General features: G+C 40.6%; 1 protein-coding gene across 1 annotated transcript in view; it reads right to left on the bottom strand.

The window, feature by feature from the left end:
• Positions 1 to 12972, bottom strand: part of CRYBA4 (crystallin beta A4) — a 37940-nt gene extending 24968 nt beyond the window's left edge. The window contains exons 1-2 of the mRNA XM_073654029.1: positions 12853 to 12972; positions 4846 to 4896 (exon numbers count right to left, since the gene is read on the bottom strand). Coding sequence (XP_073510130.1) covers positions 4846 to 4884 — 39 coding nt within the window. The 5' untranslated portion in view covers positions 4885 to 4896; positions 12853 to 12972. The remainder of the gene's footprint in view (positions 1 to 4845; positions 4897 to 12852) is intronic.
• Positions 12973 to 16684: the final 3712 nt, after the last annotated feature.

Here is a 16684-nt window from a genome sequence, read left to right as displayed (position 1 = left end):
TTCATTTTACAGAAATTTTACATCTGTTGAGAAAGGTACACTTGAGCAACAACAGAGGGACAAAACCATTGAAATTAAGCCTGCTGATAAGGGGGGTCAATTGTTATGATGGACAAGGAGAAATATGTCGGTGAAATACTAAAACAGTTATCTGATAGAGAAACATATGTACCTTTAAAAAAGAATCCACTTCAAGAGATTCAAATAAAATTAATAATGTTGTAGAGAAACATAGATCCAGGGGTATTATTGATACCAAATTGGTGGAATATTTGATCAAAACCGATCCTATTACTTCTGTGATCTATGTATTACCTAAAGTCCATAAGACCTTGATTGACCCCCCCCCCCACCCGGCAGGCCAATTGTTGCATCAACAGAATCTGTTTTGACTCCCCTGTCAATTGTTCTGGAACGCATTCTTACACGTTTCACTAGAAAAAAACAAATCCTTTTTGCTGGATACTGGCGATATTTTACAAAAAATAAAAAATATTGAAAATATATCTGAGGGAGCTATTCTTGCCACTATTGATGTGACGAGTCTTTATACGTCGATAGAACATAAAAAAGGAGTTGACTGCAGTGAGGTGGATACTGGAACGAAATGCTTTTCCTGAAATGCAGAAAGAATTTGTAACTGATTTATTGGAAATTGTTTTACATGAGAATTATTTTTTATTTCAAGATGTTATTTACAAACAAAGGAGGGGATCGGCGATGGGTGCTAATGTGGCCCCCTCATACGCAAATATTTATATGTCGTTTTTTGAAGAACAATTCAATTATAATCATCATCTATTTAAAACCTATGCCAAAATTTGGCTACGATTTATAGATGACATTTTTTGCATATGGGAGGGGCCACATAATACATTGATTGCATTTTTGGACTATTTAAATCAGATCTGGATTGAATTAAAATTTATCATATCACACAGTACTGAACATATGAATTTTTTAGACACAATGGTTATAAAAAATGGTATTGCAGGATACGAGGTTGATCTATATAGAATTTTTATTTTTTTTTTTAATTCAAAACCTTTATTAATTTATTAAATCTTAAAATGCAAAATATCTAATGCATCTATAGATGCATATAAGGTAACCATCTATTAGAGTATAGAGATGGTACCCACTAATAAGTCTGGCCAAATGAAGTGTAGGGCAAATTAGGGACACCTCTGTCCAATCCCTCTAATATAGGACCGAGGTTATATGTGAATAATATCCCCATATATTGGAATAGCCTTAGTACTAATATCAGGTGGAGCAGTTATACAAATCCAAGAAATAGGAAAATTAATTGTTATTATAGCAAATCATATCACTATCATGTGTGAATCTGCCTTGGAACACAACTGTGCACCCCCTGATTATCCCATATAATGGGATGACATTAATCTAGCGGTTTGTAATGTATAGCAGTGATAGATGTCAGCTAATATCACTAACTCTGCCCATTACCGCAATTTTCTTAGGTGCTCTGTGTGTGCATTGATGCTTGTAATGACTGAGCCGGCACCGCTTGAAATCTTAGGCGGGAGGAAGACCTCACTGCCAAGCGATCATAAATATTGTGACACTGAGGAGCGGCCCGCCGTGCCGAGCGACCCCTCATATGTCAGGTACTAAGGATCACTTAGATCAGATTCACACATGATAGTGATATGATTTGCTATAATAACAATTAATTTTCCTATTTCTTGGATTTGTATAACTGCTCCACCTGATATTAGTACTAAGGCTATTCCAATATATGGGGATATTATTCACATATAACCTCGGTCCTATATTAGAGGGATTGGACAGAGGTGTCCCTAATTTGCCCTACACTTCATTTGGCCAGACTTATTAGTGGGTACCATCTCTATACTCTAATAGATGGTTACCTTATATGCATCTATAGATGCATTAGAGATTTAATAAATGAATAAAGGTTTTGAATTTAAAAAAAAAAAAAATTTCTATATATCCACACTTCTCCTACTTCCCCTTTCCCCTATCTAACATGACTATTTTGGTGGTGTACACCTGTGGATATAGATCTGATGAGAATAGACCATCTCCTTGACTGATCTATATAGAAAAAATGCAGACAGGAATAGCCTCCTACATTTTAAGAGTGCACACCCATACTCATTGAAAAAGGCGATACTTAAATCTCAATTTTTAGGTTAAAAAGAATATTGACTAATTCCCTAACCTGCAAAGAATGTATAGGTGAAATGAGAGAGAAATTTCATTCCCGTGGTTATGCCAAATATATTTTAGATCAAGCTGAAAATGATATTCAAATGGTGAGAACTGAAGTAGGTGGAAAAGCACCACAGATACCCTTTATTAGACAATATCATCCTATTAATACTAAAGTGGACCATATTGTGAAAAAACACTGGCACATTTTGAGGGAAGCTTTTCCTAATGTGACAGAATTTCAGTTACCACCACGCATATGTAATAAAAGAGTTCCCAATATTAGGGATAAGATTATACATGCTGACATTGGGAGTAATACACAAATTCCTAAACAAACATTTCTCTCTACAAGGAATAAGGGAACTTTTTTCCATGTTTGGGGTGTGCAGAGTGCACACATAATGTCATCAAAAGCGAATATTTTTGTCATCCACATACTGGGAAAGGATTTTACATAAAAGGCTTTTTTACTTGTAAATCTACCAATGTAATTTATTTAGTCAAGTGTCCCTGCGGTTTCATATATATAGGGGAAACCACGCAAGCTGTTGGCACACGCATAAATAAACGCAAATCTACAATCCGATGTTGCGATATTACACTACCATTGCCATAACATTTTAAAGAAAAAAATCATTCTGTGGCTCAATTAAAATATCAAGTCATAGAACAGATTAATACACCCAGAAGAGGGGGAAGTCTCAAGAAGCTCCTCTTGAAAAGAGAGGCTTTTTGGATCTTCACACTGAATAGTCTGTTTCCTAATGGTTTAAAAAGAGAGTACAATGTGAGTCATTTGTTTTGATTTTATTATTAACATTTATTAATTCTTTTTCTTTTTAGACTCAACAGAATCATTGAATATATTTTACACCATGCGACACAGTATTTGTGAAAGTAAAGAAATCGTCCTGACAAGCTAAAATTGGAGTTAGAGTTTGGATATGTCGGGATGTTGTAGAATATATTCAATATGACAAATCTATCTCTTGTGACATTGTACTATCTTGATAAAATATTCTAGATAAATTATAGCACAATTAGGGGTGATTGTTATTTTGCTATATGGAATAAATGAAATCATTTAAATACATTTCTGGAATTTTTTTTAGATTCTACCTCTCACAGTTGAAGTGTACCTTCAATAAAAATTACAGACCACTCCATTCTTTGCAGGTGGAAAAACTTGCAAAATCAGCAGTGTATCAAATACTTATTTTCCCCACTGTATTACAGTACAGCAAGCTCTATACAGAGAGGAAAGACCCCATACATATTAAAGAAAGATGAGCCCACTGACATTGGCAGGATTGGACGACAATCTAGTGTGAATTGTGTCTTCCCTACTCTCCATCTACAGATGATGTGCTTAGAATTTAAATACCAACATTTTTCTTCTCCAGGAGATAACCTGAAGACAGAGCTGTCTGGCAGTGCCCTTCCCTGCTCTTTCCATTGAAAATATTGCCAACAAGTATTGAATTTGTATGGTCACCTCAAAGATGGTCATGCACCTTACACAGCTGTTGGTCGAACGCTCATCAACCATTCCTTCAGGCTCAAATCTACACATAGTAATGAGAGGTGATATGCAGTCCATACTTCATGCTATCACTGTGCATCTATCCAATTATTCTAAATTATAAAGGCACCCCCAACAAAAATAATATGCCTTTCTAAATGTTTGTGCACTGACAATTTCCAACACCACTTTGGTCCTCTTCTCACTCACATGACTTCAATTCCAACTCACTGGATCAGACGAGACAGCGGTTTTTGTGTCGACCAGAAGTCGCTTTTACACTGTAAGTCTATAGACTTACAGTGTAAAAGCAACTTCAAGTTCACACAAACTCTTGCATGATGTGGCAAGTCGGAATTGAAGTCAAGTAAAGTGAGAAGAGGACTGAAGCGGCACTGGAAACCTTCGAGGACAGCGATCACTAAGTATTTTATTGCACATTCACTATACACACATTTAGAAACTTATTCTTAGGAGGGCCTCTTTAATATGGTTTACACTCTAGTTTCCACCAATGTATGATTCATGTCATAGTAGGTACTAAGATTTATAAAAGTCCACACTACAATTAGCAAAGAGATTCATAGGACCAGCAGCCACATCGGCAGTCCGTAGAAGCCAGAATACAGCCCAGAAAACTTCCTAAAACTACCAGAATACTTGGCACCTCTACTGCTTAGTTAGCCTGGTGCTAAATAATGCGTGTGCCATGCCGCAACAATAACACTGCACCAGCCTACTAATCACAAGAGGGACCAGGGGTGGCCAGATAGGAGAAGGTTCACAAGATTCCAATCCACTGTCCATGGCTTACCGAAGTTGAGACTGAACCAGGGTGCTGGGACTCTTTCTGCTCAACCTTAATTACAATTCCAAAAGCAATATACCATGTGCCTTGTCCATATGGGCAAAATGCGTGTAAACAGCTAGCCACCATGGTCACATCGTCCTACCCACTGTCAATATAGAGATATATTTCACTACTGATGATATTGCAACATACATATATGCTGTCCATAAATTATATGTCTAAGGTACTTTTTTAAATTTAAACTTTACCCATACAAATAGGTTAGTGTACATTACTTTGGACATGTTTGATGCATATGAAAACTTATTACCTTCCAATGTCCAGCGAATTTAGTACAATGTTGAGTCATATTGGCTGTGTCCTGTAGGAATAAACAGACAACATTTATAGAGCCTAATAATGTTTATGATCCATTGTCATGTAATAAATAGCAGTGCATGATTAGAGAATCTGAGTGTAACCCTTTAATAATAATATTCTCACTTGGTTTAAATCAATTAAATGAATTAATGAATAAGAGGATTTTGTTGGCCTAGAGTCTTTTGGCAGTGCTCACTTAATGGTGCTTGTATTGGAAAGTATGCAGAGGGCATCCCGGATGACTGCACTTAGTAGCCCACTTAGTATGCCAGCCATTGCATTAAATAATCAATCTGGCATCACTGCTCCTTCTTGTGTCTCTAAGCAAAAACAACTAGGAACAATTATTCTCAACACAAGAATTTATCAGAAACCAGATATTTACATTGTTTTAAAAATGTTAGTGGATAGATTAAATAGATGGAATATATAGTTATGGCCGAAAGTGTTGGCACCCTTGAAATTTTTCCAGAAAATGAAGTATTTCTCCCTGAAAACTGTTGCAATTGCACATGTTTTGTTATACACATGTTTATTTCCTATGTATGTATTGGAATAACACAAAAAAAACAGAGAAGAAAAAACCTAATGGGACATAACTTCACAAAAAAAAAAATGGGCCAGACAAAATTGTTGGTGTCTTTCCAAAATTGTGGGTAAACAATTTTGCTTCAAGCGTGTGATGCTCATTCAAACTCACATGTAGCAAGTAACACGTGTGGGCAATATGAAAATCACACCTGAAATCTGATATAAAGGGGAGAAGTTGACTCAATCTTTGCATTGTGTGTCTGTGTGTGCCACACTAACAATGGAGGACAGAAAGAGGAGAAGAAAATTGTCTGAGGATTTGAGAACCAACATTTTCGAAAAATATCAACAATCTCAAGGTTTCAAGTCTATGATGTTCCTTTGTCCACGGTGCGCAACATAATCAAGAACTTTACAACCCATGGTACTGTAGATAATCTCCATGGATGTGGATGGCAGAGAAAATTGATGAAAGGTTGCAGTGCAGGATAGTCCGGATGATAGATAAGCAACCACAATCAAGTTCTAAAGAAATTCAAGCTGTCCTGTGGGCTAAGGGTGCATTAGTGTCAGCACGAACTATCCGTTGACATTTGAATGAAATTAAATGATATGACAGGAGACCCAGGAGGACCCCACTGCTGAAACAGAGACATAAAAAAGCAAGACTGCAGTTTGCAAAATATGTATGTGAGCAAGGCAAAATCCTTCTGGGAAAGCTTCTTATGGATAGATGAGACCAAGATAGAGCTTTTTGGTAAGGCATATCATTGTACTGTTTGCCGAAAATGGAATGAGGCCAACAAAGAAAAGAACACAGTACCTACTGTTAAATAAGGTGGAGGTTCAAAGATGTTTTGGGGTTGTCTTGCTGCCTCTGGCACTGGGTGCCTTGACTGTGTATAAGGCATCATGAAATCTGAAGATTACCAAAGTATTTTAGGTCGCAATGTAGTGCCCAGTATCAGAAAGCTGTGTTTGCATCCTAGGTCATGGCTCTTCCAGCAGGACAATGACCCCAAACATACTTCAAGAAGAACCCAAAAATGGATGGAAATAAAGCGCTGGAGAGTTCTGAAGTAACCAGCAATGAATCCGGATCTAAATCCCATTGAACACCTGGATATCTTAAAATTGCTATTGGGAGAAGGCACCATTCAGATTTTAGAGACCTGGAGCAGTCTACAAAAGAAGAGTGGTCCAAAATTCCAGTTGAGAGGTGTAAGAAGGTTTTTGATGGTTATCGGAAGCGATTGATCGCAGTTATTTATTCCAAAGGGTGTGCAAAAAAATATTAAGTTGAGGGTGCCAACAATTTTGTCTGGCCCATTTTTGGGGGTTTTGTGAGAAATGATGACCATTTTGCCTTTTTTTCCTCAGTTTTTTTGTGTTGTTCCAATACACACAAAGGAAATAAACATGTGTATAACAAAACACGAGTAATTGCAATAATTTTCTGGGAGAAATACTTCATTTTCTGGAACAATTTCAACGGTGCCAACACTTTCAGCCATGACTGTATGTGGAATATATTTTAGCATGCTATATACAGTATACATAACCGCATATTTTGTTATCTTTTGTTTGCATAATGTATATTTTACATGCACCTTCCATTGCCGCCTCCCACTAAATAGATTGCTAGTTTTCTGTTCAGGCAGTGCTTGCTTGCTTAGTTTACTGTTCAAGCAGTGCTTGTCTACTCTGGGCAAGTGACAACAGTCAATCTACATAATGGGAGGCGGGCGAGGGAAGGTAATTGAGAGAGGCGGAGGGGTGCACTGGGCGCTTGGCCACAGCAAAGTGCACTGAACATCCTCATTTGCATAATGAATAAAGAACATTTTCTACTCAAAAAAGGCAGAGAAACCTACATTATAGGAGTGATTTTTATAGAGACCAAATCTCCTATATAACCATCTAATTAATTTAAATTGAGTTTTGGGGATGACAGACTTAAAGAGGTTCCCTCTTTAAGATAATCTATTTCCGTGTTCCTTACTAAAGTATGTGGATGTAATGGAGGTGCAGGGATCCCCATCCAATTCCCCCTCACTCTGGCTGACCCCACCCATCTAATTGCAAGATTTACCGATGGTGAAATGGGGCCATGAGAACTAGCAGACCACAGATGAGCAGGACTCTTGCACTTCTGGTTTATCCTAATTTTCTTAACAAATAACCAGATAGCCTTAGTGATAATATTATATTATAAGTGCTATGTTAGGGCACAGGTTAAGAGGATATTAAAAGGAGACCAAATTAATCTGTGTGTATCGCAGGTACTTTAATTATGGGGAGGATCATGGTGCTTCTTTCAGAATACACAAAAGCTGTTTGCATTAGGAAATGAAACAGCAATGCACCAGAGATAAATCTTCTTGTAAACCATTTTTTTAATTAAATCATTGTATTATATTTCAAATTCGGGTCATGTCCCTGTTAATGAAACATGATTTTAACGCAAACATAAAAAGGCTTATTTTGCCAATTTTATTTATTTGATTTTTTATCTTTTTATAGTTCTGTATTTAAATATGTATACTGAATAAAACATTATCAGCTAACATCCTTGTTTTACAATACATCTGTATCTATTCCCTTTTGTTAATTTTTGCACTACATTCTGATCGTTAACACTGGCATACATATCAAAAAGGCAGACCATACAGATGTTATGGAAAGGAGGCCCCAGCTCAAACTGGCAAACTTCTAGAATCCAATTAATGATAAAGATGACATTGCCATTGGAACTGTAGTGTGAGCAAAGGAACATCTCTAAGGTAGAATCAGTCAGGTCACACTGCCTTTTTCTTTAGAAAGGATGAGATTAGGTCAAAAGGCACCAATTTCTTTATGCCTCAGATCAGGGTTATACATAGAAATCATAGGTCCCCATAGCAAAAGTCTTTATTGGGTTTTTCCACCTCTCCCCACTCCCTTAAAGGGATTTTTCAGAAGGTTTTTGCTACCTCATCTGAGAGCGGCATGATGTAGACAAAGAGATTATGAATCCAACGATAAATAACTTACCGTATTTTGCGGACTATAAGTCGCACTGGACCATAAGACACATCCCAAATTTTGGGGAGGAAAATAAGAAAAAAATGTTTTCAAATAAAATGTTGGTGCGTCTTATTTTCCGATTTTACGGTAGCTTACCGGGGGGGCGGCTGCAGTGGAGCGGTGTCACAGGAGGCAGGGTCGCTGCTTCAGTAAGCTGGTGGCGGTGGCAGGAGTAGGCAATACTGCAGGCCCCGTGCTCGGAGGAGGGGGTGTCCCGGCGGTGTGAGACTGCGGGTCCTGGGCTTTCATAAAATGTCGGCCGGTGAGTGGAGTCCCCTTCCCATTGATTTCCCTGCAGTGGGCTTCAGGAAAATGGCTGCCGAGATTAAGATCTCGGGAGCCAAGATGACGAGTCAAGATCTCGTTCTGCGTGTGCGCCACCTCTGGCGGCTATTTTCCCAAGGCTCACCACATAGAAATCAATGGGAAGGGGACAACAGATCACAGGCCAACATTTTATGAAAGGCCATGGCCAGCAGCCTCACACCACCGGGACACCCCATCCTCCCAGCCCTGGTCCGCAGCATCACCCCACTCATGCCGCCGTCCTCCTACAACAGTGACCCTGCCTCCTGTCACTCTGCTCCACTGCAGCCAGTACGATACATTCGGATTATAAGACATACTTCCATTTTACTCCCAAATTTTGAAGAAAAAAGTGTGTTTTATAATCCCAAAAATACGGTAATTTACTGGGTGCAGCAGTTTTGACACAATCAGAGATTTAGATTTAGCAATGTAGCAGAGCTGAGTTAGCGACACCCCCTCCACACCAGGCTCTGTGTGTACATTGTGTGTAGACAGTGAGCTGCTTATCACAAGAGGTAGCTTGAGTCAGAAAAGCAATGATAATTGCTAGGTGCTAAAACATTCAGTCTAAGTAAACAACAGAACACTGCTTGACATGTGACACCTTGTGGAATTCTGTGTTTTAACTTCTACCTCATGCTGTCCTCAGTTTACATATCTACATATCAAAAACCTGCTGACAGATTCCCTTTAAAAAATATTTGGCATAGTAGATGGGCTCATTGCAGCACATACAAAGTAATTTTCTCCTATTGATGACCCTTATAAAGTTCCCATATGCAAAATATGATGCACTCCCACACTACTGCATTGTGTCCCCACAGTGAGTGTCAACACAGTATAGTATAATCCTACAGTCCCAACACATTATGATGACTCTAAAGTGCCCCCCACACAGTATGATGTCCCTATAGTTCCCCCACATGCAATATGAAGACCCTCACAGCCCCCACACATAGTATTATGGCACACACATCATTGTACTGATATTAAGTCTTGCCTCAATGGTGCAGCATGTGGACTGAGGCTCCGTTTTGCAGGTGTGATCTAATGACATCATCGTGCCTGCTTTGCTGAGAGTCAGACGGACAGACTGAATGGTGAACAGGGAGTCGATGACTCCATTACACCATTCTGTTCAATGATATCTTCAGTCTAGGGATACAGATACCGTTGAAATTGTGAAGACAGGAGGGGTTGGGGTGCAATGCCGCCCAACATGAAACCTTCATGACCCGACTCACAAGTCACATAGGGGCCGCGTGGTCTGGTGCTATGTTCTTTGAGCCCCTAGCTCAGAGTGTGTATGATTGTGTAACCAGCTGGAAAGTGGGGCCCCACCAAAATATTTGCTGTAAGACCCTATCTATTTTATACAAGCCTCTGCTCTTGCCCCTTGTGTTCGTTTGTAAGACGTAAACCTTTAATTCTTCCCCTTCCCAGCAAGTTATCTGTATTAAGTTTCTATAGGCTTTTCTTGTATTTTTAACTTCTTCCATCATTTTTTTGTTTCTATGGACTCACGGTACATAATCTATATTTTTCTGTAGGTGAGGTCTCCGTATCAGATTGGAGTATTGCAAATAATAGTCAGAAACTTTCCTGCATATGGTAATAATTTCACGAAAAATGTATCTATGGTATTTACTATATTTAGCATTTAATCCATGAGCACAGATTTACATAGAGTAGATGTCATCTTATAAACTTTTGGTACAGCTTTTTTAATAGCTTATGACTATAACATTTAGGAAACAGCTAGAAAATGGGCAAAGGATGATAGTATGATTGCTGAAATCATGTAAAAAATAATAACGTAACCCGGGAGCATTGAGTGAATATCACATATAGATGTAAAACATCAATGACCTTGTTGTAGATTAGATCAATGTTTTCTCCCAATAATGAGAGATATAATATTATGTAATCATTTATCAGACCCGACCCCAGATTAGATTTTACATTACGTAGCTCTTTCCAATGTTAAATGAGTCCTTGATATATAAGTGCTGCATGTATCCTGACTGAAGCTATAAAATCATGGAGAAACTCATATTTTAAGCAGTTGACAGATCCGTTGCTGTAAGTACATTCTGTCATCTGTACTCCAGCAAATTTGGCTATTCCTCATGTCAAAATGTTTGTCTGGGCTGTGTAATTTGACTGTATTGAGAACGTGATTGATATACCAATGAATCTGCCCCAAAGAACTGACTTTAAATGGATACAGCCGGAAACATTGCCTGATGCCAGTTTTATCTATTCAATGTCATTCTACCAAACTGGTTTGTAAAATTATTATTGCTATTGATATTTCAGACTCGCTAGTCAGTAAAATTCTTGGTGGTCAATGCATCATCTAGTGTCAAACAAGGATGGCTTTTATGATTGTTATCTATTTTCATTTTAACTATTTATCTAAAATAATAATATTAGTAATAATTATTTTTTTACTTTTTACTGCTTGCTCATGGACTGATTGTACTTTTGCTGCTTGCCTATGGACTGATTGTACTATTACTGCTTGCTTCTGGACTGATTGTACTATTACTGCTTGCTTCTGGACTTATTGTACTATTGCTGCTTGACTATAGACTGATTGTACTACTGCTGCTTGTCTTTGAACTGACTGTACTATTACTGCTTGCCTATGGACTGACTGTACTACTGCTGATTGCCTATGGATTGATTTTACTATTGCTGCTTGCCTATATATTGTCTGTATTATTCCTGCTTGACTATATACTGACTGTACTATTCCTGCTTGCCTTTGGACTGATTGTACTATTACTGCTTGCCTATGGACTGATTGTACTATTACTGCTTGACTATGGACAGATTTTACTAATGGTGCTTCACTATGGACTGATTGTACTACTGCTGCTTGCCTATAGACTGAATGTACTATTCCTGCTTGCCTTTGGTCTGATTGTACTATTACTGCTTGCCTATGAACTGATTGTACTACTGCTGCTTGTCTATGGACTGACTGTACTACTGCTGCTTGTCTATGGACTGATTGTACTATTGCTGCTTGACTATGGACTGATTGTACTATTGCTGCTTGCTTATGGACAGATTTTACTAATGCTGCTTGCCTTTGGACTGATTGTACTACTGCTACTTGGCTAGCGACTGACTATACTATTCCTGCTTGCCTTTGGACTGATTGTACTATTACTGCTTGCTTATGGACTGATTGTACTATTGCTGCTTGACTATGGACAGATTTTACTAATGTTGCTTGCCTTTGGACTGATTGTACTACTGCTGCTTGCCTATAGACTCACTGTACTATTCATGCTTGCCTTTGGACTGATTGTACTATTACTGCTTGACTATGGACAGGTTTTACTAATGCTGCTTACCTTTGGACTGATTGTACTAGTGCTGCTTGCCTATGGACGGATTGTACTATTGCTGCTTGTCTATGGACTGATTGTACTATTGCTGCTTGTCTATGGACTGATTGTACTATTGTTGCTTGTCTATGGACTGATTGTACTATTGTTGCTTGCCTATGGACTCATTATAAAATTGCTGCTTGACTATGGACAGATTTTACTAATGCTGCCTGCCTTTGGACTGATTGTACGATTGTTGCTTGCCTATGGACTGATTATTGATGCTTGACTGTAGACTGATGTAAATTGATGTAGTAATTGCAAATAGCAATACACATTAGACAGTAATAGGCTACATCTCCCAAATATATACAGCATTTTGTATTTCATTATTGCCATAGACACCAGCTGGCATGAATGGCACAGTCCAGTGTAAAGTGCTCTCTATGGTCCATTTCCTAGTATGCTTCGTTGGTCTCACTATCTTTCAAGTTCGTTACTCACCATGTTCTTATAGACTTAACTTTGATCTGCTAAATATTTTAAGCTAAAGAATATTTGCATAAAAAGTTGAACAATTTCACATTACTTTTTAATAAGGCTGAAAGACAGTAGAAGTGAAGCTGAGCTACTCTAGTCTTATGAGAAAGAAATAGTATGGCCCATGAGAAGAATATGATGGATGATTAGCAGTATATAGACCTTACCTTCCGAGATCCAGCAGCTGAGAGTCCGGAGGCAACATGACAAGTGGCATATCTAGTGGAGTTTATATAGCCTGCTGAATGAGCCACAGACAGATAGAGGCAGCTTTACTGAAATTCCTCAGTCAGCACATGCAGGGAGGCCCAATTCAGGCGTTTTGTGGCCTGAACAATGAATGTAATCTATAGAGGAGGTGGTAATGTATAGAAATGCCAGCACATCAGGATTTAGGTTAACAGGACCTATATATGTTTGCAACAACATAACCGGATATAATTTCAATGTATGAATTATAAATAATGCAGTGAATAAAATATCTGACCAGACATTGCAGTAAAAGCAAAGTATAACATGATTAATTATTAAGTTCCGTAGATTTTATATAGTGATCTTAAATGTGGCAACTTTTTCCTTTCCAGATACCTGTACTTATACATTACATGTGAATGTATAGAAATGCTAGCACCGGACCAGTCTCCTTTTAAGAACAAATTACAAAGTTTTAAAACTAAATCACAACTTTCATCTTCCATAGACTAAGTTCATAAAATAAAAAAAATTGTCAGCGTTTCATCCAGAAAAAATTATTTGTCATCCGTATGGCATCCGTTTTTATGCGTCAGCAGTTATTAAAATTCACAAGACCAAATACAGTGTCCTTTGTTAAAGAATTGCAATTTATCTGTAAAAATTGGATGCTACACGTCTGAGCCGTATGGGATCTCATTTTTGTTATGCATCCATAGACTTGAACAGGCGAGTCTCATCTGTCATACGGAAGAAACTAGCTGCAATTTTTTTCATATGCAGATTCAGTCCGTGTGAAAAAAACAAACATCTGAACAGCAAAATATCATAACATTGATCTGAGCACTGTTTTTTCACAGACAGCTCTTGGTCCGCAAATATGGTCATGTAAACTTGGCCAAAGACTGATACAGAACTTAAAGGGGTATTCCCATCTCCAATATCCTATAGCAATATGTAGAAGGTGTAATAATAAAAATATTAGCAAATACGTCCCAACAGAAATGTAGTAGTCACAACCACTAGAAACTAGCAGAAACTAGCTGTCACTATATCAGTGGCTATAGATACCTAAGGTCCTGCAATGCCTGCACATGATGAAAGAGACATAGCGAATCAGAAAAACTATACTACATTTCTAATTGTAGGTATTTGCTAATATTATTATTATTACACCTACTACACATTGGTTTAGGATCTTGGAGATTGGAATACCCTTTTAAATACATACACATTTGCACACACACATAACAAAGTTGGCATGTAATAACCTTCTTGCCCTGTAATCATTCTAATCATTAATGACCAAAAGAAAAATTAGCAATTTTGATATGACTTTATTTATGAGTTTCTGTTTATGAGTTGCTGTAAAATTGAGGAACCTGAGGGTAAAAAGGTAATTTCTGGATCCCAAAACATGTTTGGTAGCACTACATTCTGCATTTACGCAATTGTGGCTTCCACTATAGTATCAGAACTAGCACTTGTGGTGTCACTCTATAAAATTTCCACCATTTGAAGCAAGTTCTGTGTTACTGTCGTTTAGGATAGATTGCAGGAATGCGAGAGTATTAGAAGGGAGGCCACAGAGCAGGAGGTTGCAGTCGTCGAGAAGGGAGATGATGAGTGTGTGCACTAGTGTTTTTGTAGATTCGTGGTTGAGGAATGTGCGCATCCGGGAGATTTTTTTTACTTGAAGTTGGCATCTTCCTCACCCTGATCCTCCTTTCTCCCACCATTCTGAGTGCCCTGAGACAACTGATCCCACACTTGGACACTCCAAAGAGCTGTTTTGTTCATCTTTCCATTTATAGATTCTGGCCTCTCGCTCGGTCGGCTTGGAAAAGGAAAGAGCTTGGATATGTGGTTTGAAAGAGAGATTAGAGTCCAGGGTTACTGTAGCGTCGGCGTCCCTGCCTCCTGCTAGGCAGGGAAGCGGTTCCCCTCACCTCTCCGCTCCGTGCCCGGCGTCTTCCTCCCGCTCTGCTGGCAGCGCGCACTGCTTCCCGGCCACTGTGCTTAGGGCCGCGCGCGCCGTCCTAAGGAGTCCCCGGCCAATGGTCGGAGGACCTCACCATATATAAGGCACCTCCTCCAAAATGGAGGTGCCCGAGCAATGTTGTTGCATAGCCTATCACTCTGCTTCAGCCCTCAGGTCCCGTTACCAGATACCTGCCAGTTTCCTGCCGGATTCCTGCTTGATACCTGCTTGATACTTGTCTACCTGCTTACATTCCTGCGGTCCAACAGTCTGCCTACCAGCCCTGCCAGTCTGTCTATGGATCTGTCTGCCCGCTCACCTGGGAGCGCTCACCTGCTACCGGCCTGCTAGCCTACCTGGAGGCTCTGCCTTCACGTGTCGTGACCACCTGCCTGTCCAGACACTCCTGCCCGCTCACCTGGGAGCGTCCACCTGCTACCTGCCTGCTAGCCTACCTGGAGGCTCAGCCGTCACTTGCTGTGACCACCTGCCTGTCCAGAGACTCTTGCCCGCTCACCTGGGAGCGTCCACCTGCTACCTGCCTGCTAGCCTACCTGGAGGCTTAGCCATCACTTGCCGTGACCACCCGCCTGTCAAGAGACTGTCCCCGTCACTTGCCGTGACCTCCTGCCCTTCTACCCAGAGACTGTCCCCGTCACTTGCCGGGACCTCCTGCCCTTCTACCCAGAGACTGTCCCTGTCACTTGCCGTGACCTCCTGCCCTTCTACCCAGAGACTGTCCCCGTCACTAGCCGTGACTACCTGCCCGCCTACCCTGGGAGCCACCCGCTTCCTTACAAGGACTGCCCCTTTGTATAGTTGCTCAGAGGTTCCACCTCCCAGTCCCGATACAGTTTGCTCGGGGCATGGAACCCGGTGGCACCCAAGCGCCCTCGCTCTCGGACCTATGTCATGAACTTTCCCGTCAGAGGTCCCAACTGGAGTCCATCCTGAGTCACCTGCGTAGTGTTAACTCCCGCCTGGACACATTGACTACCTCATCGGGAGCTGCCTCCACTCGCACATTTACTACCCCGGCACCGCCGCAGCCTATCAACACCATGGAATCTCTTCCCGGTCCCCGCCTCTCCGCCCCTCCTCGTTTTGGCGGAGATCCCAGCCAGGCACGAGGCTTCATTAACCAGTGCACTCTGCACTTCGAACTGTTGGCACACCAGTTTTCCACCGACCGAGCCAAAGTAGCCTTCATCATGTCCCATCTCACGGGAGAGGCACTGGCTTGGCTAAATCCTCTATGGGAGAGAGGAGACCCCCTGGTGTCCAACCTGCCAGCCTTTCTCATGGCTTTCCAGAAAGTCTTCGACGAACCAGGACGGAAGACCTCATCCGCATCATTTCTGCTACGCCTCCGTCAAGGAAATCTCACCGTGGGCCAATATGCCATTCGGTTCCGTACCCTTGCTTCGGAGCTGGCCTGGGATAACGACCCCCTGGTGTCTGTCTTTTGGGAGGGTCTGTCCGGCCGTATTAAAGATGAACTCGCCGGTCGGGACATTCCTACCACTCTCGACGACTTAATAACACTTGCCACCCAGATTGATATCCGGTTCCAGGAGCGCGCCAAAGAGGTCACCCGTGAGAGGAGGTTTCCACGTCTAGCTACTACCTTCCAGAAACCTGTCACTTCTCCCGTTACTCCCCAGGCGCACTCACCCGAGCCTATTCAGGTCGACCAGACCAAGATGGTCAAAACCCGTCAAGAGTTACGCCGAGCCGAGGGGAGCTGCTTCTACTGTGGCAGTAAGGAGCACCGGATCCGTTCCTGCCCGGAGAGGTCAGGAAACGCCTGTGTCTAGGATCGCTCA

This window comes from Phyllobates terribilis, unplaced genomic scaffold (assembly GCF_046119375.1).
Source record: "Phyllobates terribilis strain yellow unplaced genomic scaffold, ASM4611937v1 Scaffold_1__5_contigs__length_1240528914, whole genome shotgun sequence".
Lineage (NCBI taxonomy): Eukaryota > Metazoa > Chordata > Amphibia > Anura > Dendrobatidae > Phyllobates > Phyllobates terribilis.
The sequence above is the reverse complement of the archived record's forward strand: the minus strand, read 5'-3'. Positions and strand labels throughout refer to the sequence as shown.